This window comes from Haemaphysalis longicornis, unplaced genomic scaffold (assembly GCF_048455015.1).
Source record: "Haemaphysalis longicornis isolate Haplotype H1 unplaced genomic scaffold, Haemaphysalis longicornis Haplotype H1 scaffold_2, whole genome shotgun sequence".
NCBI lineage: Eukaryota > Metazoa > Arthropoda > Arachnida > Ixodida > Ixodidae > Haemaphysalis > Haemaphysalis longicornis.
In genome coordinates this window covers 235,967,881-235,992,257 of record NW_027526295.1, presented here as the reverse complement: position 1 = coordinate 235,992,257, position 24,377 = coordinate 235,967,881, and the positions used below count along the sequence as shown (strand labels likewise).

At 47.4% G+C, this 24,377-nt stretch overlaps 1 protein-coding gene across 1 annotated transcript; it reads left to right on the top strand.

Annotated features, from left to right (window-relative positions):
• The first annotated feature begins 242 nt into the window (after positions 1-242).
• On the top strand, positions 243-23,607 carry LOC144170165 (venom carboxylesterase-6-like). The gene is made up of 10 exons (XM_077699771.1): positions 243-700; positions 8,570-8,728; positions 12,225-12,360; positions 12,941-13,126; positions 14,330-14,520; positions 15,460-15,607; positions 15,776-15,954; positions 17,456-17,630; positions 19,584-19,713; positions 20,367-23,607. The coding sequence occupies exons 1-10, from the start codon at positions 446-448 to the stop codon at positions 20,740-20,742; spliced, it is 1,935 nt and encodes a 644-aa protein (XP_077555897.1). The 5' UTR covers positions 243-445; the 3' UTR covers positions 20,743-23,607.
• The last annotated feature ends 770 nt before the right edge of the window (positions 23,608-24,377 follow it).

Here is a 24,377-nt window from a genome sequence, read left to right as displayed (position 1 = left end):
CAACCTCACAAACGGGTGGCTCAGGTGGTTGGCACCCCTCGCAAAGCACACGCACGCGTATTGATAGCGAATGAGTGCACTGTTAGCGACGCCACTCACGGCACTTTCGTCACCTCAGGCTTCCCACGCACTCCGGCCCGTTGTTTTGTACAACTTTTCTTCCCGCTTTCTAGTTGGTTTTGTTGTCCGGGCGCTTCTCTTATCAGCTGTGACCGCACTCTCAGGGCGACGAAACCGCTCCAGTGTAAACGAGATAACATCACGGCACTACGTCTAGCACGGCGATATATTTAAGGGATAAAAAAAGGCCGCTCTCGACATTGGCACTTGACGCAGCCTCCGAAGAGACGTCCACTTCTTCCAGCCGCGTGTCGTCTGCTCTGCGTCGTCTGCTGCTCCACGCGCTGTCGTCTGCTGTCAGACATCGGGAGAAGATTAGGGAGCAATGCCGAGGTTCTTCTCGGAGCATGCGGGGCTGCCGCCGGTGCCGGCCGTGGCTTTGATTTCTGCAGCGCTCCTCTTCGTGGTGCCGCCGTGCGAAGCGCAGCAGCCCCAGACGCAGCAGGTCACCACGAGCTACGGCGTCGTCACTGGGAATCTGGTGCAGGCACCAGCGGCGGACTTGGCCACCCGGGTGCCCGTGTACGCGTTCCTGGGAATACGTTACGCGAAGCCCCCCGTCGGTCGCAGGAGGTTCGAGGTGTGTGCTCCGGTTCAGTACATTTGTTTCAGACCTTGGGGGGAATTCTGAGTTCGCGTTTTTTTTAAGCGCCTGTTTCCGGGGTTCGGAGGGAATATCTAACGATGTATGCAATAAAACCGACATCAGAACTGGCGCATACACGCTCCCGCGCGTATATATTGCGCCCTGGTTCAAACCGGACGCGTTTGAAACGGACTCAAACCCAAAATTTTGCCACTAGAAGCAGAGTCGCGTTTTTAATGCGCGCCGTAGTGAAGAAGGTTCACGAAGCCTTCTGTAGAGCCTTAAATTGGCATTTGCTTCACAGTAAGGCTGGTCGTTTTTGTTATATGAGGAGCGTACCTTAAAGAACCTCCTCATGTTCTCGACGTCACTTTTTAAAGCCTTTTTAAAGTTAGGCAATGAATAATGGCCCAAAACGGCTACAGCTTTCTTTTTAACAAAGCAAATCGATTATAAAAGGGAGGTGTCCTACTTATGTATTCTATTTGAATTATGACGACGAAGCAGGTTTATTATCAGCATATCACGTTTAACTTGTTCTTAGGCGATGTGCGCGCCATTCAATGTGATCTGCTAGTAGGAGAAGCTCTAAGGTTATATATGCGTAGAGCTAGAGCATCCTCTTCGGAATTTCCCTCTTTTTCTCCAGGGCGTTTTTAAAAGCAAATCGATTTGTTGCGACCCCCACGAGGTGTTAGTGTTGGCTTTCTACTTCAATTGTTACGTCTGACTAGCGGCTAACTCTATTCACTGCTGAGCACAAGGTCACGGGTTCGACTCTCTGCTACGGAGGTGATTTTTATGAGAGGCAAATTAAGGAAGAACCCGAATAAGCATGATCCAGACTCTCATTACAGATATCCAGGTGGTTTACAATAATCCGTATCCATCCTCTATGCCGTCGGCTATGCGGCTGATAGGCCACGGGAAGCTCAGCTGTGCTATAATCCTGGATTTGAACATTGATTTTTATTTCAGTTTCATCTTGGGGAGCGTGTCGCAGTAATTTAGTGACACTTTAGAGCGCGCTAATAGCAGAGTGGTCTATTCCTACCCCCTCCCCCTTTTATTCTCATCGCAATACGACGACAACCTGAATATACCAAATGGGACCCGCAGTTGACCCGCCGACAGGAATGCGTGCAAGGTGCCCCAGCCACAATTTTAAGTACAAAGGAACATAACTTTTTTCATTGTGCGCGCAACAGGAGAAGGGTGACACGGCAAAAAGCCACCCAGTTTACTTTAATCCCGCAGTTCTCATTCAACTTTCTAGGAAGACGAAGAACAGGCGTTTAGGCGGTTGCCTTTAATTCCTTACCCCCCGTCGCTGATTTACTCGTAACGTGTCACGCTAGTCAAGTTCTTCTACGTGGAGACTCAAAACACTTTTCTTGTAAGTATTCTTGTAAGAAACATGCCTTAAGAGTTTTTACTTGCTTCTAGCTCGCGGGGTTCATTTCGCGCAGATTACCTGTAGCAGGATACTCTTGCGCGCCTGCGATTGTGCGGCACATCTACGTCATATCTTCGAAAGTATGTCTTACGCTACGGCAACGCACATGTACGTACAGGATACTTGGTACACCATCTACCACTTGCTATTCGGGTAGACAGACGGACAAACGTTATTTCAAAGGAGGGGGGACTCAAAGGAGAGGAGGGGGATTGAAAAAAAGGGTCGTTGGGGTGTTGGATTCCTGAAGCCATTCCTCTGCTTCGCGCCTAAGGCTGTCGGGTACTCAGGTGAAATGGATGCGCAGTCATGACGCCTATAGGCATCTGATTCTTCGATATCAAAGCAGACCGTGTTAAACACCGTAATCTTCTCCAGCCATCACATCGGGAACGTTAGTTCGTAGTGCCGGGATCAAGAAGACAGAATTGTCCCATTTAGTACACTGCGAAAACGGAATGCAAGAAGTTTAGGCTAGAGCTTAACAAACGGTACATCGTTGTACGCTTTGAGAAATGATTCGAGCTCTGGGGGATCAACGACGGCGAAAACGTATTTGAGTGAAAAAAAAAGTTAGAACATTAGTTAGAGGATTAGACGGGTAAATGTGCTAAGGAAGCAAAGAAAAAGGCGATAGAAAATCAAAGACTGCAACCTGGCTGGGAGCGTGCGTATTGTAATGGACGCAGAAAAAGGGCCGTGGGACAAAAAAGACAGGCAGGGAGAAGAAAGGATTAAGAGAAAAAGAAAGGTAAAACATAACTAGTCTACAACCTCCTCATTGTCTGTTTTTGTTTTTTTTTCGTAAGCCACTAGAAACGTTCTGAACGGAGCTACAAAGAAAATGTGTATTACCCCTTAAGCTATAGAGACCAAACAACGAATGGGTTTCGGCAGTTGTTGGTGTCACTTTATAAAAAAAGGAAAAAAAAAAAAAAAAAAAAAACGTTTGGCTGCTACAACTCAGCTTTTTTTGTTAGAAGTATCTGATACTGCACAGTGCACCCTGAGAAGTATCTGATACTGCAGTACTGCACCCGTACTCATTTTGGCATCGTGCCAGCCGGGTATCACCTCTTTTTTGGTTTTCGGCCCGATTCCTCCCCGGGTTTGCTGCAGGCCTTGAACTCAGGTTTGGGTGGCAAGGACAGTGCTTCAATGATATCCCAAAGACGGCAGCTCTTGTTTGGTACCATATGACGAGACCTTGTGGACCAATTGTGTGCTTTGGAAATAAGATTTTCACTTTTGCTGACGTAAATTTTGCTTCGGCGCTTCACAGTTAAAATTACACCTACGGCAAACAGTCTTTTTATTGTGTGTGCTTCAAATTTTGGAAGGCGCACGGGTGGGGACACTTTAGGCACATACTTGAAAAAGTAAAACACGCTAGGTTATCAAGGATTAAATCCAGGTCTCGTGGGTTTCGTAACGGCCTATCAAATTCGCTTGGTTACAACGTTTTCTTTAAATGCACGGGAGAGTGCGTGCGAGTAACAAACGACATTACGAGGAGATTATATGGTAAAGCGGACGAAAGATATGAGGTACATATCCAATGCACGAAAAAAATTGTGTTAAGAGTACAATTTACGGCTTTAAACGCATGGTTTGTGTCGTTCTGATATCTACGAGGTAGAAGAATAATTCTGATTCATATAGCTTACCTTGACACAACCATAATTTTTGAGCTTATGGGTGTTCCTCTTTCTCTCTTAAGCGTATGCGGTGACGCGGAAATTAGTGTAACGATTTGTTGGTTGCAATCGTGCGTATCAGAGGACGCTGACGGTCAGATCATAGACTTCTTCACAAAACTGGCCTCCTTTGTCATCAGCTAAGAAGGCGACTATAAGGAACTCTTACGCTTCCATGCCGGCGACGAACTTAAACACCAGACTATAGACTGAAACACTCCAGTGACAATAACTGACCTTGGACGTTGAGTGCTTCATCTCTGGGCATACCTGTCTGCTCCAACTTTTCTTCATTCTTTTCTTTCTGTTTTTCGCCTATTTTTCCTTTCCCACGTGCAGGATAGCAAACCAGGATCTAGCCAGGTTAACTTTCCCGCCTTTCTTCTACATCCTTCCTTCGTTCCTTCCTTCCGCAACACCACAGCAAATTAACAGCTAATGCATCGCTCCCACTGGTGGAGGTCCATGTTTCATGGTCAAGACTAATTCCTTTTACATGTGATCCACTTTCACCCTGGAAATATCGAACTGCACACATGCTGCGTGCTCTTGTAAAGGGCCGCCGTCTTCAATTTCAAGCGCCCAAGGGCAAATCAGTCTATCCAGGTTCCTCTTGAATGCTCAGCATCTTATCAGCCCGCGCAACAGCACCGATACGCTGTCTCCAAGCGCTTCACGGTGTCGTATTTAACGGAGCTGACGGAAAGGGCGCGAATCAACTCTTCGTTATCCACTGATTCCACGCAACGCACTCGCGTTACGCTCTATAGAGCGCTGTGTAGCACGCTGCTCGGCGAGGTCTCGTCGACGTATCGTGATGTAGTAACTCGCATTATCCACTCAGCGATGGCTCGTGTCAGCGATTTCTCCAAGGCCTGCCGCCTCTTGGAGGGTGCATATCAAGAGGCGATAGGCTCACGAGCACCCTGGTGTGCCGTGTGCCTCGTACAGCTCCCCCGCGGCTTCCCGCAGCGTCATGGCACTCTCGAGATTTGGCCCGAACACTTTCGCTTTGTACTGAGCGCGTGCGTGTTCCCGTGCCAAGATACAGCCTATCTCCGGCACCGCCCTTCTCTCTTTCTCCTTTCCATTCGCCTGCCCCTAATGCTGGAACAGGCACCGTCCATTTTCCTCGGCACGCCTTTGTCACCTTTGTGCCGCGCTTCTCGAGAAATGCCCTCGATTTTTTTTCTCATCTCAGAGGGCGTTATCGTCCGGGCAGACAGCGGGCCGGGATTGAACGACCCGTGTCGCGTGGCGAATTGTTTCGTGTACGCCCTGGCATAACGAAAGACCGTTCTTCTCGTTAGGTTTCGTAGATTTGGCCTGCACTTTCTGAAACAGTTCACCATCGTTCGGCGCGGGTGCGCCGCTCCAGGAACGGCCCAGCACTTTTTTCGTCTGCTTATGCGCATCCTGCCGTGGGAGTAAAAGGAAAGCTGCGAACTCATCCCGCACTCTCTGCACCGTAGGCCAATCGAAGACAAAAGTGCAAGAGCTGCTCGTTCCACTCGAAAATGGAGCAGGCGAGTGCTGCACTGCCTGAATGAGTTCAACGGGTGCAGTCAAATCAAAGACGCCTGTTATCTCGTACAGTAGCAGAGAAGGGTGTACGCAGGCTTCCGCACGTATGCCGTATAGGCGTTGGCGTCTTCAACCACAACTGATTTTCAGTCAGCCTACGAAAAGGGGGTCGTTAAGGTTGGTTGGACTCAGCTCCGTCGAACACGCGCCAAATTAAAACTACAGGCAGGTTGGCTGTATGATGCAAAAACTGGCGTTTGAGTGTACTTGCGCGACGGACGCACTATACTTGCATCGCATCTCCCGTGAATTTGTTCGATACCCACTTTTATGGCAGAGCCTTCTCTGACATTTAGCTCATTATTTTTTTTGCAGAGCCATACCCGCCGTGGTGGCTCAGTGGCTAAGGCGTTGCGCTACTGAACACGAGGTCGCGGGTTCGATTCTCAGCCGTGGCGGCCGCTTTTCTGATGGAGGCGAAAAGCAAAAACGCCCGTGTGTGCGAAATTTCTGCGCACATTAAAGATCCCCAGGTGGCCCAAATTAAGCCGGAGCCCTCCACTACGCGGCGCGCCTCATCGCCTGCGTTGCGTCGGCGCGTTAAACCCTACAATCAATCGATCAATCAATTTTGCAGAGCCATAGCAACTCCACCGCCCCCCCCCCCCCTCCCGCTTTATCCTGTTTAAAATAACCTCAAATATTCAGCGAAACGCTCAAGCCGAGCTCTACAGCCTCAATGGAACCACACATACAGCGTAACTTCGTTTACTGAACTCATTCCCTGGAAGGGAATCACTGTAAGTGAATTTACCCGCTTATCTCAAAGGTTTTCGAAGTGTTACTGACACGTAGGAGACCTCGGGAAGATTCAGTTAGGCTGACAGAGTGGTTGCTTGTAGCAGCGTAATTTCAATCAATGGGTCCCTGACAAAATTTTATATATCGTCAGGAGAAACTGTGATCAATCAGCGAGGCACAGTTTCATCGACGATTTTTTTTGTCTACATTTTTTGGGCAATACTTCTTCTGCGGACACAACTAACACAGATTTTTCGTCCAAAGCAGGTATACCATAAAAGATACGATGAGCTCGTGTATCGTCTTTTGCGTGAACAAGTAGGTCGGCTTGGTTATGCAGGAGGGATTAGTTTTTGAAGATAAGCTTCACTTAAAGCCTATATTACACAATGTCATGCTTTTTGTATATCAAAAATATGTATTTTTTGATATATTACGAAAAGATCACGAAATAATGTCCAGGCACTCATTAACAACGAGAATACTGCAGCAACAACTAAATAACCTAACGATTCGCGTGCCTCGGTTGCACGGCCTTTTTATCTTCCGTGTGTGAGCCGAGCCCGCTGCCTGAGTTTGCTGTTCGTTATCTTAACTGCTGCGCGAGCAGGCCTCGTAAAGCAGAGGACTCGCCCTTCCCTGTTTATGGCAGCACAAGGCCCTCGGGTGACACGCGCCAGAGGCCTTTCGAAAGCTTTTATTAGGGGGATGGTGAGAAAGTTCCGACACAGTGCTACATCGGCTTCGAGCCGGCCTCATTGCACGAAATCCCCCCTCTATCTCTTTCCCCACAAGTAAAACAAAGGGGTGGTTAGGGCGCCGAAGCTACAACTGGGCCATCAGGGACGCTGTAATGGAGTGCTCCGAATTAATTTTGAGCCCCTGGGAATATTTAACATGAACATAAATCTTGGTACATGCGCGTTTTCGCTTTTCGCCTTCATCTGAAAGGCAGCCACGGCGGTCTGGATCGAACCCACGTCCCCCCAATTATACCACACATCAAGGAATAGTGAAGGTTTGGGAACGTGAAATTACAACGCCAGTAACTATTCGGCTAATTGGTTTTCATAATGCCGTAAATCGCATCGTAAACATCGCCCAGCGTTTGCTTGCACAACCAATCAGAAGCGAGTATCGGATTACGGACACTAACAGAGGAAGAACAGGGCGTCACGTAAAAGGGATTTACTCAAATGGCTGCTCCGTGGTTTCGTAAACACACCAATCAATGCGGCGGAAGGAGAAAAGAGTATACGGCCAACCTGCGATGGTTGATTGCGCAGAGCGAGAGCGTTGATACCTTACTTGGGAATCATAGCCATTATTCGGAAAAAAAAAAAAAATCTAAGGTAGCCGCGCAAAAACATAAAAAAAAAAATTGCTTGCACTTAAAAGGACAGGAAATGGGCCTAAGAAAGGATGGATTTAGGAAGGATGACCGTGGGAAGGATGGCTTCAAAAGGATAGGAAAGCGGGTGGACGTGCGCGTGGAGCTGTCTGCCCCACACAAATTGTTAGGACTGCAGAGCCGGTAGCGGTGACACCAAGCAGCCTCGGGGGTGTCAGACCAAGAATCGGAATACGTACGTAAAGTGCATTGAGGGTATCGTGTACAGGATTACTCTTTCTGTGGAAAGTATTATGCAGGCCAGAGAGGCCAGTGCATGTATGATCGCGTTTTGGAACATGTGTCTAATGTGAAATTTGTGCTGACAGGGCGCTCGACAGCTCTCTGTAAGTAGCGTGAGTTCAACCTAAAGTTCGAAAAATGCACTTCGTTTGTGAGAGGTGCCCATCAGACAACCAGGGAAGTTATTGAAGCTGATTAGATTGCGCGGTTTGGTGACGACTGTGTAAGTATGGATTCTATCTCTCTCACAACGAAGGAACTTGCTCACTTGAAAGTCCGCTTGCACGAAGCACGTGTTCGCGCTGGACGGCAACGAGGGACGGATTAGGTGTGCTGCGTTATTTATCTGTTGTTGTTTATTGTTTTGTTTTCTTTATTGTTATTGATGTTTTTGTTGACGTAGCTTACATGCATATGTATAAAGGTTTTCTATGTTATTAAACATTCATTTGAAAATCAGCGCTGCTTGTGTGTGTTTTTCTGCGGTGTAGCCTGCATCGAGTTTGTATGTCCTTCCTTTGGTGTGGCAGAACTACCAACAACAACGAAGTTTCACAAATGAACATTTAGGTAAAGTAATTTCTGTTAGCGTGCGATTTTCTACCATCCAGGATCTCCCGTGTGTAGTTTCTTCGAGGCTTTAAGAGCCTATAACCGAAATAACACGAAAAATGATGAATAAGGGCCACAATGAAAGAGCTCTGCTAGCGCCTTTTCTTCATGAGCAGTATCTCATTCCCACCGTGACGCAGAGACCAGAACCTCTGGACCAGCAGTCTTCGTCAGCTGGCTCTGAGCCAGTAAGCCGGCGCTGCCTGCAGTGGACGAGGTACCCTTTGCAAGGAGTGTCGGGAGACGAGGACTGCCTCTATCTCGACATCTACGTGCCAGCATCCTACTTCGTCGCGCAGGTAAGTTTGGCCCGGGGCCGTCTATGTACAGCTACCGGGGAGGCGAAGTGGGCGTCAGTCTTGTCAGCTGGCGATGTATTCGCCTGAGCTCAGATCCACTCAAGGAGCGAGTCTCCTACTCCGCGACTTCACGACAATTTTCTTGAGCAGAGAAACGGAGGCAAGGCGACTAGAACGGCTGCAATTCTAGCTTCACTCGCTATGTGCCAGCAGTGACGAACGTCACACACGACATTTTTCCCGCGCAGTTGGAGCCAAGGTCCTCCGTACGGAGCATTTCCAAAAAAAGTATCATACTTCCCTTCTACCTCGCGCCGTAAGAGTGAAAGTGTCTCCTGTGCAGGTAGCTATAGACGCAAAATTGGGCAAAGAATTTTTTTTTCGATCCTTGCATATCTTTATGCTAATATATTTCTCACACGACTGCCATGATGATTCATGAGAGACCAATTTTGCTGTATTTTCCTGCAGAATGTCTACTGCTGTTAGAATTCCAGACATGTAACTACACAGAATTTTTGCGTTGTGGAACAATGGCCACACTAATTCAAACATTTATTTCCACAGCTTATAAATAAAAGTGTCGTGAGAAACTACTAAAAACTGAGCACCCCAGCGCGAAACCTTACATTCCCTCGAACTTGTGTTCAGAAGCGCCAGACGTTTCTGCACGTAATTATCGGTTGACCTAGACTATGGGCACTTCTTGAAGACACACTGCACTTGCACAGCCCATAGCGACAAGGGAGTCCGCAGCGGTATATCAATAACAATGGACATTTTTTTTCTGCAAAATACTTCTATCGTTTGTCGGTCGCGGCATCTTAAGCATCTTGCCGCTATCCTGTGCGAGAAATCTTGCGAACAAGCAGTGTCTTCTCTTCTTCGCTGATATCCGTATTTGCCTATTTCCCGCCTCTCGTGGTTCTGTTTGTCCGTTTTTTTTTCCTTTTCTTTGTGGAGCCAAGGCATAATGCAAATGTCTTACTCCACGCGTATCTTTCCTTGGAAAGACTCGGAGAACCTCGAGCAGGCTTAGAGAGGACCGAGAGTTGTCTGGCGTCCATTACGTCGGTTATCTGAAGAGGCTTCAGCCTGGATCTCGGGAAGTGAACGGCCGCACGGGGCACAGTGGCCGATAACACTGCAAAAGACGCTCTTCTTTTTTTTTTTTTTTCGCAATGCTTCCTTCGCATTTCACTCGAAACACGTGTGGCATTGGGAACCATACGCGTATTTATACGAAGTCTGGTACGTTTTCTGCATACAAGGGCCATCTAACCCAAGGTGCTACTAGGACTTCATCCTCTGGAACAGTATGCAAATGGGAAGGACGCTTATGGAAGGAGGACAGAAAAGATTATTAGTCATGGCAGTCTTTGAAATGAAATACTTCTCGTCGTTCCTTAATTGTAAATGCTTTATATTTACGCTGAAACAAGATATGACTTAAGCGTTAGGAAGACAATCTTACGTTTACGGTACAAGTAAAGGAACCATTTTTGCTTTGAGTTATCCGAGCTGAGAAGGATTTAATTTGATACCATGCTGACAGTGTGGCCACCTTCAGACACTGATTTCTGTCTGAAGGCACCCTAACTAGCATTGCCTATGTAAAGGGGGCCATGCTTCTTTCTGTGCCAGTGTTATTTTTCTACGCAAAGAGGAAAACTGGGTTGTTTATCGTGAGCTTCACACTACAGTCGGCCGGTGCAGCGTTGGTGTGGATGTCCCTTTAAATTGCGTGACTTTCGATTTTCTTTTCGACTGGCTAAGAAAGAACCCACTGCTCCGACAAAAAAAGGCGGCATAAAGATTATTAAGCTTTATTTTTACATTCGGACCAATCAAAACCGAAGACAAAAATAAGCAAGTTATTCGTAAATAAAGAGGGACATAACCGCAAAGCATATACCCTCAAGACAATAAGTTTGAATTTCATCTCTCTCTGCCTCCGTAAAACGTTAGATAGCTTAAACATTCATGCACTGTATCTGTAATAAAAATTTGTTGACCAGAGAGATATTGTAGTTTATCTTTTTTCTTGAAAACTGATTGTGCTCAAATAAAATAAAAGCTCATCAGGCGGTGCGGTTTAACAGCAAAAAGCAGGGGGGTGAGTGAGTTTAAGTGGAGGAAATATCATGAGTATAAGTTCAGAAAAAAAAAATCTCTAAACTAGTAAGCGGAAACAAGTTTTTATGTCTAGGGATTGTTGTTGTTGTTAATTAACGGGCAGACCTAGCCTTGCATGGCGGGCGGGCAGTTGCTCCACCCGATCATCAGCCTTTTAGCGCTGTTTGCGCGGGAAATCACCAATAATCACATAGGCTTGTGTCCTCTAAAAACTGAAGAACCATTGGCATCACTGTATTTTGTTCCACCTCTTGTTCCACCTCTTGTTCCACCTAACCATTAAACTTTGTTCGTAGATGATAATGCGTACAAAACTACTTTTCTGTTTCGAGAAATGCTGCCTCTTCCAACTTCAATCCTTTATTTGAGCAGTTCGCTGTTTTTTTTTTTTTTTTTGCAGCTAAATTTTACGGAATTCTTTAACGCATTCACGCCGTACGAGAGAGAGAGAGAGAGAGAGAGAGAGAGAGAGAGAGAGAGAGAGAGAGAGAGAGAGAGAGAGAGAGCATTTAGTTGGGCGGAATGACTAAGGGGGGGAGTAGAGGTTAGGGGTATTTGCGGCCTGGGGCATCTTGAAGGTCCATTGGAATTCTAGAAGTGAGAATGGTGGGCTCCTCGAGAAGGCGGTATGAGTCGTGTGGCGCCTCGAGAGCAGACGCACGGCTCTATACTGTTCGCGCACTAATGTCATGGTTGCAGGGTTGAAAACAAAATAGTGCATCGTTCATGGCACTCTACAATAAATATCAGCGGAGGCCCGCCACTGGGAGGGCGCCCAACTCTCAGAGCCTGAAGCTCCCTAAAATAAAAGTTTACTCGCTCGCTCACTTCCCTTCAGAAAATGGGGAAGAACACAAACGCTGAATGACAGAAAAACCAGAAGCATACACGCAGGATTTCTTTACGGGCGAGGGAGGGAACCGAATAAAACAGACGGAGAACATGGAAGAAGAAAAACAAATAATATAAAACCGAAACAAGGCAAGCAAGCAATGGAAAATCTGAAGCAAAAAATTTCTGGATGCAGCGGGATACTGTACATCACCGTCAGATATTGGTTTGTTGCGTTTGGTTTTCTTCAGGCATATTGTAAAATGGCCGGGTGTCGAAATGAGAGCCAACACCGAAACCCCGTCAGCTTGGTGCATAGCTTGTAACTCAGTAGTAGTTATTTGTAGTCGTAGTTATTTGTAGTAGCAAGCCCTGCCGTAAGTGGGGTTAACCTGTTAAGTTTTCATTAGAGCTTTCTCTGTTCCCCTACCTCCTTCCTTGGCGTACGCTGTTAATAAGCACTCTTGTACCAAGTTGCCTCGAAGTACAAGGCATGCAACCCTCGCCTTTCTTGTGCAAAATTTCGCAGGCCACAAAACTTCCAGTTGTGGTTTTCCTGCCCGGGTCTGACTTCAAAAGTGGCAGCAAGGACGACATCAGAGCCGGCTATGGCTTTGGAACAACGAACATTTTCGTCGTCGTCAACTACAGACTCGGCGTCCTCGGTAAGTAACGCCGATGTGCACACAAACTTCGATTCTGGGTGGAGCACGGATCGGCAGTTGTTCCATCACCTACACGCTTTCGACATAGCACACTGTTTCTGCTAACCACTGCGCGTTCTTCGGCGCGTCTAAGAACGGCACAGATTGCCTTTTCCGATTGATTACCGAACACAACGTGCAGATGCACACACGACTATTTCTGTACCGGAAGGTGAAGAAGCACAAATATATTGCTGTACTTACAGATTATTGCTCTAACGGCCAAATATACAGACCATTTTGGGCTGAGGTGCATGCTTTAATACTGATACTAACTGTACAGGCCTAAAAAAGGTTTCCACAATCTACGTATGGAGGTGCCTGCACGTTCAATTTTTAGCACTTATCTCTGGCGTGTCACAGGGATAAACGGTCACAAGAATAGACAGCAGGGTACCTAACGTTAAAAACAGGGGCTAACGGGCGCAAATTCTGTACTTAATAGAATCGTAGGTTGTTGATAACCAACAAGGAAGGAATTATCAGCCTGGTGGGAAGTTGCTTAGTATCGTCTTTTCTCGTGTCTGCTTCCGCGGAACAGGCTTTCTGAGCACCGAGGACGAGTACGGAAAAGGAAACATGGGGCTCTGGGACCAGCAGATGGCGCTGCAATTCGTCAAGTCCAACATCGGGGCCTTCGGAGGAAATCCCGATCGGGTGACGCTCATGGGCTTCGGCGCGGGCGCCATGTCCGTCTCTTTCCACATGCTCAACCCGGTGTCCTCGAGTGAGTGACAGATGCCATTTTATAATTTTGATGCGTCCAGCCACACTGACTGGCTGCAAGTGGATTGATGTTAAGCGACACCTCCGTGACAGTGTAACTGCGGTGCCACATGATTGGAGATAATAAGATGAAAAGGGTGGTTAGCTCGGGGATTCGGTACGATGACATCTCGGCAATGACGAAAAAAAAAAAAAATGAAGACGGGAGAATAAGTAGTACAATGCAAACGCCGTCCCGCTGTCCTGCGGCGGTAGGAGTTATGTTGGACAAAGCGGTCGCTGTTTAAATTAACTGCCCAATGCACACATAAGACCATTAACAGGCGCGTCCTACTCCGCCCTGCAGGCGACTGACTGCAGTGCATGTGGCTATTATCCAGTCTTAAAAACACACCCGCCGTCCTCTCCACAAGTCCCAAGCAGACATGCAGGAAACTTATCGAGGCGTTCCACATTGAAGGAAGGCGGACGTATGCGGGAGCTGTGTGTCGATATGGTTGTACGGAAAGGAGTACGGCTTCCTTATCCAGCACGTGCTTTGTGACGTGAATGCTAGACGGTACGTGTCGCCCCATCTTTAAGTTTAACCGTTAATTTTCCCCGACTGTGTTTCTTTGCGCTTTAAGATATCGTTTCTCAGATGAAATGGGAAGGACGGGGTCCGTCAGTACGATACCTCTGGGTGTGCCTTTCTTCTTTTTGTTAGGGGGTGGGGGAGTGGGGAGCAATGTTTATATACTTTGTGCAATCGACAAATATACAAGTTGTGAACGGCGCTTGTATCGTACACTTTCTTCATGCCGCCTTTTTTTTTCGTCGTTTGCAAGAATCAATAGAATTATTAGAAAAAAAAGGCTTTTTGAGTGATACTGAACACAAGCTTTAAGCAACAGTTTTTTTGTCCTTTGTTCTTGGGCTACTTTTATGTCACCTATCTTTTACGTCATTTTTAACCCATACAGCGCCGGCGGAAACTGGCTAGTGACGCTTTAGCAGCAAATAAAGCCTCCTCATTTATAAATAAATAAATTCTTCTCATTTATGCTTTCCATGAAGCAGTTATAGAGCGCGACACCATTTCCACGCTCCCGTAGCTTCTGTTTCCGTTCCTGCGTGTTCTTGGATCCCCTGGAGCAAGGCTGGAAGTAGGATAGATCGGAACAAAAGGAAAAATATTGACGCCGGTTCATTTTTTTGTCGGCAGCGCTGTTTGCTCGAGCAATCATGTCAGGGGGCTCCGCCGCCAGCCCCGAAGCAACGGTGGCCAACGCGTGGAAGAACGCACGCCAGCTGGGGCGGGCCGTGGGCTGCACACAGGAGGACGGCGCGTCGCTCGTTGGCTGCCTCAAGGGCATCGACGCCGTCAAGCTCGTCGACAAGGCGCACCACGAAAAGGTGAGCGACTGCTGCGCTCAACAGCTTACGCTGCTGAATATATCGGCCTGTTAACGGAACATTCGTGGCTTAATAGGGCGGCGAAGAGTAGACGAGAAACGAAGGAGATCATGCGCTGCTACCTCCCGCCGTGCCTCACCGTGGTCGCACTGTTATGGCCGTTGTCATGCACCTACAGGTAGCCGGAAATGCTCTGGTTTAGATATTGGGAACCGCATTGCCTTCTAGCACGACGAGCACATATTTGCTTTCTTCAACGCGTAATTTTGCATTGCACGTCAATAAGCTAACCTGAAAAGAATTATTTTAATAGCCAACCTGGCGGAAGATATCTCTTGAAAAGACGTTCCTGCGGTGGCTCTGGTGCAGCAACTAGGATACGCTTCGATCGCGAAACAGGGCTGGTAGCCATTTGTTTAAACTTCCCTCTCTCCTTCAATAGTAGAACAAAACAGGCGGACGCTCAACGCAGATTTTGAATGATGGTGATAGCTGTGAGAACCTGAGGAGGACAGCGTAGGAGGAGAGTTGTGAACAAGGACTCACAGCGCTGTATGAGCGTGAACTGGCTGTGACGACAAAGAGATGGCGCCAGAGTACCGCTCCTGCCGAGAGGAGGTCTGCTGCGAAACACGCACGCGCATCGCCAGTGCGATTCCTCCCGCGATCTCAAGAATAGCGACGCAGTTGTGCCCCGCTCCGCTCAGTTTGCAGTAGGTGGTTCAACGCACTGTCCTCGCCACCTAAAATTTTCCTATCGTCCTCTTATTCATAATTCAAAAACGTGGGCTCTAACTGTACTTACAGGCGTTTCTCTCTCAAATCTTTTGCCTCAATATGTGGCTAAATCAAATAAATTAAAACGCTTCACATGAACTTTTGCATTAGCGAGTCACTAATGTAGCGAATTCTCCCCGCTCTTTTTTTTCCCAATTGCAGATCAAATTTTTGCCTGTGGTAGACGCGAATGTTACTCTCAACGCATTCGTGAAGAACTATCCGAGATTGATGTATTGCCAAGGACGATTTACGCCGAAGCCGACAATTTATGGTTACACGAAGAACGCTGGCTCGCTCCGTTACTTTGGTAAGAACAGAAATATTTTTCAGTCTATTGCCTGTTTACTAGATTTATAGTGCTTTATTTGTGACTATTTCTTCTCACTTTTGTTGTTGTAGTTGCTACTTGAACGTCTCAGATTACTGAAAGCTGTAGTAGCTTTCATTCGGAATCTTTCTACATTCCTGTTTTCAGAACGGGTGAACCAAGTAGAAAATCTCAAGAGCATTGACCAAATTGTGCAGACTTACCTGAACGAATTTTTCGAGGATGAAGATTCTCGTGTCGGCGTCGCAGCAGCAGTAAGGTTCCAGTACTACAGACCACGAAGAAGCCTTTCCAATGCAACGCGCAATGCCATCAACACCATTAACGTAAGCACACACTCATCAGTTTATGTTCACTTCATGGAAATGACAGGTAACATGATGACAGCCGGGTGCCTCTCACTGGGTGGAGGCCCTAAGAACATCCTCGTGCTCATTACTAAAATGAATGTTTGCCTCTCTCTCTCTCTCTGCGGTTAAAATCCCGCTAAAATTTGTTACAAGCTTTCATGACTCAAAATAGAGGGAGGAGGAGGAGGAGAAGGAGGAGGAAACTTTATTTAGGGGAGCTTTAGGTGGTAATGCCTGGTTGGGTGTTTCCTCCTGGTCGAGTAGCTGCGAATTCCTCCCGGGTGAACGCCCGCTTTGAACGCCAACGTACGTCAATAAAACTTGTTCAGCTTGAAGGGCTTTCAGAGCGACAATTTTGGCGGTTCCTTCCACTTCTAAGCACGCGCGCATAACTGGTTGCCGGCCTGCATGGGTTGGGAGGGGGTATGGGCGTGCGCGTGCGTGTGAAGCTATAGGTTTCATGCCCTTACTGATGACATGTCTGTTGTGCAGGCGGGAGGTTTAAACGTGGACGTCAAACAGCCCACTGCGACCTGTCCGGTGTCCTCTCAGTGGTCGAACTGATTGGGTTGGTGTGTTACTCAGTCCGTAAGATGCCAACGACGGGGGAGGAAAACAGACAGCTCCATGTTTGGCCGATAGAATAAATCTCGAGTCCTTCATAGTTTTATTGGGCTAAGTGCTAATTGCTCAATCGCAAATTACAAACTAACGTGTTTTGTTCGCGCATTTCGCGTACTGTGTCCAGCTTTGCAGGTCATGCTTCTTCACAGAGTGGAAGGACGCTAATTTTTACACCCAGTCGCGCTTTTGCGCGTTCTCCGCAATCATCTGATGGCGGCGCTACCGCCCTTGTCAGCCGATTGCGAAACTTGTAAAAGCTGAATCCGTGGCGGCGAGGGGAATAATAGTCGTGAGAGAGGGGTCGGCGGTGGTGAGGGGGAGCCCCGGAGCAGCGCCGAGTAAAGCGGCTTCACCGGAATGAAAACTGGGGGGGTTAGACATACTGCTTCGCAGTAAAAAGTGTTGCTGGTTTCCTCTACGAAGACATTGTGCTAAAGCTCCAAACTTGTCTTCGATATCTATGCGTGGTGTTATAGTCCACATGCTGTAGAAAAAAAAAAAAGAAATACCCTGGGCAAATGCCGGAGAGAGAGGCCGGAACTGACACACCAGTGTACTCCCTCTCATCCTGCTCTGTTTTTGTTCTGCATTTTCTTTAACACACACTAACACGGACTCGCCCAGTACCCTCGTCCTTTAGCTTCGAATAATAAGTAGTGCCTTCTGAGTTCTAGGGCGCGTAAAGTTGCTAGCACCCAAAAAAAGTGATGTGGCATTCATAGTCTTCAATAGTGAATTTTTAATTTGTTGGGTGAAAATTATCGTGAAAAATATGTTTCATCGTTTTCAACAAGACGAAGTGCACTACGTTTTAGAACAGCGCGAGACTCTGTGCGCGGTTTTGCTTGTGCAGATGCTGACGGACTTTCTGGTGGGCTCCTCTGTCGAATTGGCACTGTCAGGCCATTTAAAGCTCCTCCAGGGTACCTCGTACCTGACTCCCAACCCTGCCTTCATGTACATATTCGGTATACCAAACGGGGAAAGGACATTCGCGGACTTACAACGTGGCCCAAGAGACCTGTACGGTAAGTCAATGTTGTTGCTCTGATGGCGCAGTCTTTAGGTCTCGAGGTCATCTTTGACGTGTATTCCTGGTACTTCAGTGGTCACTATTGTTATCAGTGACCATCAGTGGTCAGTCACTATTGTGTGTACAAGCTCACGCAACTATAAAATGTCAAGGAATAGCACGATCGCTACCCAATTGGGACCCCATCTAAGGACTCATGCAATTACTTAAAATTTTACGCTTTCACACCACCCATTCGCACTATCAACTTCCGTCTTTACAGTACATTGTTGCGTTTGTTATGCACACTCAAGCCTATCTTTACTATGTCGTCATCAAAGGCATTTGTCTTTAAGCAGCGCATCAGTGCCCTTACACACCACGCCATTCTGGAAAGCTATACGCGTGCGTGCGGTGAAGGAGTCGATCGGGGAGTAAAGGTGGTTTTATTGGCGACAAAGGGCAGGCTGAAGGAGATAGAAGCGCACAAGGGGTGGTGTACGTTTTAGGGGCGAAGCCGCTTAGGGGCTTGGGCTGTCGGCATCTCCTGTCGTTGTCGTATCTCATCTCATGTAGTAACGGTACCAAAACACCGGAACACTCGTTTTCCAACTCCACGCGCTAGAACGTAACACTTACTAAAAGTGCACACCGAGACACTCGTTTTCCAACGCTTCACGCTAGAAACGCTTCGCTCTTCAAAGACACGAGACTTTTACAGCAAAGGTGTATACCTTTACCCACCAATGGTTTCATCTCCGTGGGCAAAAACGCCATGGCGTCAAGAATATACTTATACACTGCATGCTTCGCCCCTCCCCAGGTTTCACGTTAGAAGAGATGCCCGGGATTTTTTTTTTTCTTTTGGCGGTCCGAGCTGTCGCTTTTGAAGTATGTCGGAAAGCCCCCCTTGTGGAATGAAGTTCCGGTATCGCTCGGGGTCCGTGTTCTAGTTGCGTAGGCCCGTGGAGTTGGCTGTGCTGACGGCGTCAGAGCATGGCTTGTCTGTCGTAGTCGGCTGAAGTCGCGCTGTCGTTCGAGGATCGTGTTGGTGAAGGCGCGTAATCGTTTGGCGTCGGCTTGGGTTGCCTCGTCAGCGTGGCGACCTCCCACTCACAGCGTGCGGCTTGCCGTCCGTTGCGGAACGAAGTCGCGTTGTTGCCGAAGCCCGCCTAGATCGCTCGGAGTTCGCCTTTCGTTGTCGTTTGGAGGTCACCCGTACGAATAGTTCAGAGCTGGTGCTCCATGTCTATGTGCGTTTCGCCATCCTGTGGCCTCCCGCCGATGATCTTCTTTGCTGCTTCCTGACGGTAAGGTTGCATCCGACCTCCCCTTCTTCCGGAGTTCGCGGCGACACTTTTTTTGGGCGTTCGACCACGTATTCTTTTATATTTTGTCTGGATACCACGCTTTTCGTTAACAAGCCTGTGCGATCGAGGTATCGCTTGGCGGTCAACGTATCGACGTCACGAGTCGATGGCGTAGGCTTGTTTCGTTTCGTTCGGGGTGCGTGCACAGGAGATGTGATAAGGTCCCGCAGCGTTTGCAGCGTTTGAAGTTGTTCCGTATGTTTCGGTTGTACTAGGAAAGCTGCGCATATCGGTAGTGTCCGCAGGGGATCCGTGTCGTCACGTGCTGCGCGGTGATTGCTGGTCGCGCAAGAGATGCGGTGGGCTGGGGCTCGGATTACGCCATGCTGCTGCAAGTGCGCAGTTGTCGCATGCGTATGCGTTGAAAAACACAAACATTATGTCCACTGTGGTCTAAACCAAGTCGAGGAAGTTTATTTACTGTCAATGTACCCAGGGGTTCAAATGGTTGCAAGAAAATTGTTCGTGTGTGTATTCCATTAGTGAAATTACACAGATGCTGCGGTAGATAATAAATCAATTTGTAATCTTTGTATTTATCACTGATGGTAGTTCCGCTAGGAAAACGGTTTCTACAGTAACAGATATACTTTTACCAGGTGCCTCCTACATGGACGATATGCTTTATACGGTGAACACCGAGGGACTACTGCTACCGACTGACGTTACTCGAGATCGTCCCATTGTAGGCTTCATGACAACGTTCTTCATGACCTTTATCAACGGAGGGTAAGTTCTTCCTCAAATATACACGGCGTGTGAAACAACTCTTACACACAGGGAAACAGTGCATATTGCATGAATAAGTGCTTCGTTCTTCGGCAACATAATTCAATATCGTTCTCAAAGAGGTACGCGAGAAGGGTGTTCCACTTCGACATGCTAGGCGACATTTTTCATTTCGAACGACAGCTTGTTGTTATATATAGGTCTGAGGAATTTCTTGCTCCTGGGTGGTATATATGCAGCATTAAATATTGCAGCCGCCAGCGAAGAGGGAGGTAGACTATGAAGTTACAGGTAGAAATGTTTGATATATACTAAAGGATGCAATAGACGCGCTGCCTCCCTTAAAATCAAATTAATGGTTGTGTAAATATATCAAGTAGAAGGCATAAGCGTTTTAATGTTAGTCATTACCAAGGACAGAAGAAACAAGAACTTTTAAAGCTTAGGATTGGTGTCAGTCCATTATGAGTATGACTGAACTGCAGGGCAGTGCAGCTGATGATCATTATGCTCAACAGGATAATTGTTAATGAACTTTTAGCTTCGTTTGGTTTTTGTTTACTTCTCAATTGTTTTCCTGCGGTTATGTTTGTTGAAAATGACACTGCAGTGAATAAAGAGTTACGTGCCGTTTTTTTTCCCGTTTCGTGCAGCAACCCTGGGGGCACGCTGACGGCCATCAACCCAGTCCAGCGACAGTACACGAACATGTCTCTGGCCTACCCGGCCGGCTTGGTGGACAGCGTGCCGTACCGGCCGCAGGAGATGGACTTCTGGAACTTCTTCGTGCCGGACCTGCACCTGGAGCTGAACCGCACCAGCTGGGCGTCGTACCACAACGCGCGCGAGGCCACGCACTTCAAGGCGGCCACGTGGGGGACCACCACGCTCGTCGTGCTGCTTGTGCTTATCATCGTCGGCCTGCTGGCCGCCTTCTTCGTCTACCGCCGCCAGAAGCAGAGGTCACGGAGGCTGCACGCGCGCGATGGCGTAGAGTTCCGGCCAGTCGCCCAGGACGTCAAGCTCTAGGGTTGCTCCCCCGTGGGCCACTCGGAGGCCTCGGCGAAAGAACTGGCTGTAGTATGATCTCGCGCAAGACGGTGTTCGGCTGAGGCCCGTGAGCCGCATGCCAACACCGCTGAAAGTGCCTGTCCTTCATTCCAACGTGTTTGTTGCTTTTGTTTTTCGGAGCGCTACTGGTGTAGAGCAAGGAACGGCGCACTGGTGTGCACTGTTGTGCGAATTTCCGCGACGAACTTCACCGCTGGCTGAAAGTCTGTATGGAGTACGTTGGCGGTTCAGTATCGGCATCGGCCGTAGCAAAGTCTGTTCGAGGCCGTTTTTCGCCTATGCTGTTTTCCCAGTTAACATCGGTTGGAGGAACTAACTCGTAAGGTTCTTTTCATGCCATCCTCCTTCGATAAATGACGAGGGACCATTATCGCCTCGGACACGGGCTCTGAAGGAAAGAGTTCCAGTGCAAAGACGAAAGCGGTATTGAGGAATTGACATTAAATCAGTGCTTTACAGTGCAGAATCGCCATTCGCCGATTCACAATACTGTGTTTCAATGTCGCGCGCTTACCTGTGCGAGATCTTTGAGCTTTGGTGTTCGTGGTCGAACAACTCCTAGTCAATTCGTCGAGATGGCCTTGTACCATTGGTAACAGGCGTCCGAGGGGCCCGCGTAACGGCAGCCTCGGCGCCCACCCGTCAAACCATTAATCCTTTATTATGTATATTGTATCCCAGAGTTATCTTTCCCATTCATGTTCGCGGGTGGGCATCTGTATCATGAACTTAACAGGTTGCTGGTCAATCAGAAGACTGGAACTTTTTATGAAACCATATTTCTGTGTTACAGCAACGATCAACGTACGAAGTATACGGGGTTTCTGCTAGTTATTTTACCTGGGGACCCAAACACCATAGTCGCTTTGAAGCTCATAAATGTTGTTCACTGGGCTGCTGGCGGTCCGGTAGGTTTTGTTGTCGTTACAATTGTCGTGCAAGTTTCACCCGCGTTCCAGCCATGTTATATGTACCGCACACACTCCCAAAACTGTTTGGTATCACGAAGCGAAGTCATACCAGCTTCGGTATCCTCACTGCCACAGCTGGTTGTGCTGAAGATTGCTGAACCATAATGTACATTAGCATCGATTCTAAGGTTGATTATGCAGTTCAAATGCCAAGACCGCAATAATGGTGCGGTTATTTAGTGTCCCAATGCCATGCCTGTTGTATCATTCGGAAAGGCATTTTAATAATACCGGTGGATTTTAAAGAACATTGGTGCCGTTCTCTGAGACAGGACGATACTGCAGCACGCGATCAAATTTTCCAGACGACAAGCCGAAGTTCGAAAGCGCGTGTTGTCAATGCAATAAAAAAAATCGACGTAAAAAATCTCGCTAACTCATCGTTCTTGTAAACTTCCATGTACGTTTGTAGCACCCACCAGTAGAACGCTTCTTTTTGCTTCTTGCGATCGAAGAATTGTACACGCGTTAGACGTGCCTTCTGTCGAAAGAGTCTTGGCCACTAAGTTTGTGATCTGTCTGACAATAAAAATCGGGACCTTAATACACCTTGTCTTACGAAGGCTTGCGCAGTGACGCTAAAAATAGCATTCCTTATCGTGCTTTTCAGCATAATTTTCCACGCGATAAGAAAGTTATGCTTCTTCCCTCAAATCTTCAAACTACAGCAATAATCGCGGTGGCCTAGGTACTTTCGACGAAGGCTGTACATACATATTTATTGTGTGACTCACTACCGCACACAGGATACCAAACTTGAAGCAACGCTATTGTGCAGTTACACTAATATTTCAGTCCTATAACTTTTTGTATGTTCGGGTCAGAGTTAATGTAAGTGTTGTAAATTACCAGTGATTAAGAGGAGTCGAGATTGTGGCGAGGTACCAGAGCTACTACGAAGCAATATACCCAAGTCATAATAATTTTTTATTACTGCTGCCACCACTACTGTCTGGGTAACATTTTTCGGAAGAAGTGCTACAATACGAAGTCAGTATATTGTCGTATATGAAAAGGCCAGGATTATGGCAGCCGTTCTGCCTAATATTGACCCAGAATACCTACATTGTGATTAGTACTAATATGTGTAGCTTGCCGAGCGTGCACAAGCTTAGAACCTTGCGAGAAACTGTTTTTTTTTTCTTTTTCTTCCACCTAATTCTCTTGTATGTGTGAATAACTACCTCAGTTTTGTGGCTGTGACTTAAAGGGCCACTGAACTGAGTCATGAACATTTTGTAATTACTTGAAAAGTTCGAACTCTAGAATGTGTAACTCATGCTCTGTGTTTTTTCTTTGCCCGTACAAATGTATTTTTGTCAGAAGAAAAACGACCTTATAAAGTTTTGTTCTCTTCGCATAATTCTCGCCGCGGATTCGTTGAAGCCGCCTGCGATGATGCTCCGTCGTGTCCGTATACAGTGAAATTTAGCGGATTGTGAGCGAGTTTATCCTATGCAAAGTGTGCGTGAACAAACGAATAAGTGACGTCTCCCGCAAACTATGCGATTTGAATACCCGGATAGCATTAGAGTGCGTTGCAACCCAGTGTGCCGTCATCGCTGCAATTTGTGAGGTAACCACGAGTAAAACAATGGGTATTATGTTCTCACGAGGTTTGCAAATGAACTATAGCTCTATACTTTCGCTAAATACACGAATAAAAAATAGGAAATTGCAAATGTGGAATCACACAGTGCAGCCGGACAAATTCACTTCGGCGTCTCTCTGAGCAACCATTGATTTCTGGCTGTAGTTGCAGAACACCGCATTATTTACGTGCTTTCGGAAATTGGTTTAGCGTTTTTTTTTTAAACATAATCCCCATTCTGTCCCTGTCCAGAATTTTTATTATTCCGGACAAAACCAAGGCTGGATTTCCACCGGAACTCGGAGAAACCGAATTTCTCCTGTGGATATTTAATTGCCTATTTTGCAGCAAAAAGCTATGTGAATGTTCATCGAAATGCAACCCTGTCTTTCATTAATGCGTCATGTACGTCCCACACAACATCAATTTATTATCAGAATTATTGGACGCCGAAATACTACCTATTTTTTCATGGGTGTGTGAGTGTGTGTGTGCGTTATACAATATTAAATAAAATGCTGTAACTGGATGCAACTGCGTGACTGTTGTTTTTTACAGCGAAGCTGTTGAGGCCGAGCAATGTCCGTCCGTCGTAACGAAAAACCTCGAAGTGTGAGGGAAAGTGGCGAGAAGGCGAGGAGCCCACGAGCCGGTGTTGGGAGTACGCGCCTCAAAAAAAAAAAAAATGTGGCTAGGAAGTTTGTCGCAGTCAAACCCGGGACCTTCACGGCGTTAAACCGGCAACGTAACCACTCGGCTACCCGAAAGGCAGGAGGAGTACGTAACGGGGTTAGCAGCGGCCGGGAACAATAACATGTGTAGCCAATTGAAGAGAAAGAAGGCTTCCCGTAGTCGGAAGCGGTGTATATCTTTCTCTGTCTCTATAACACTCTACTTTATCCTTTCACCCCCCCCCTCCCCCCCCCCATTGTACTTCCCTTCCCCCGCACTGGGTTGCATGCAGGTGAGTGCCCTGCCGAGCTCAAAAATATCCCCAGGTGCACTTCCTTCCTTATCCTATCCCGGTTGCA

Excerpts from the sequence above, each read along its gene's own strand:
- LOC144170165 (XM_077699771.1), top strand. The coding sequence starts at position 446 with ATGCCGAGGTTCTTCTCGGAGCATGCGGGGCTGCCGCCGGTGCCGGCC. Across the intron at positions 701-8,569 it reads TCGGTCGCAGGAGGTTCGAG|AGACCAGAACCTCTGGACCA; the intron begins GTGTGTGCTCCG and ends ACCGTGACGCAG. Across the intron at positions 15,955-17,455 it reads ATGCCATCAACACCATTAAC|ATGCTGACGGACTTTCTGGT; the intron begins GTAAGCACACAC and ends TTGCTTGTGCAG.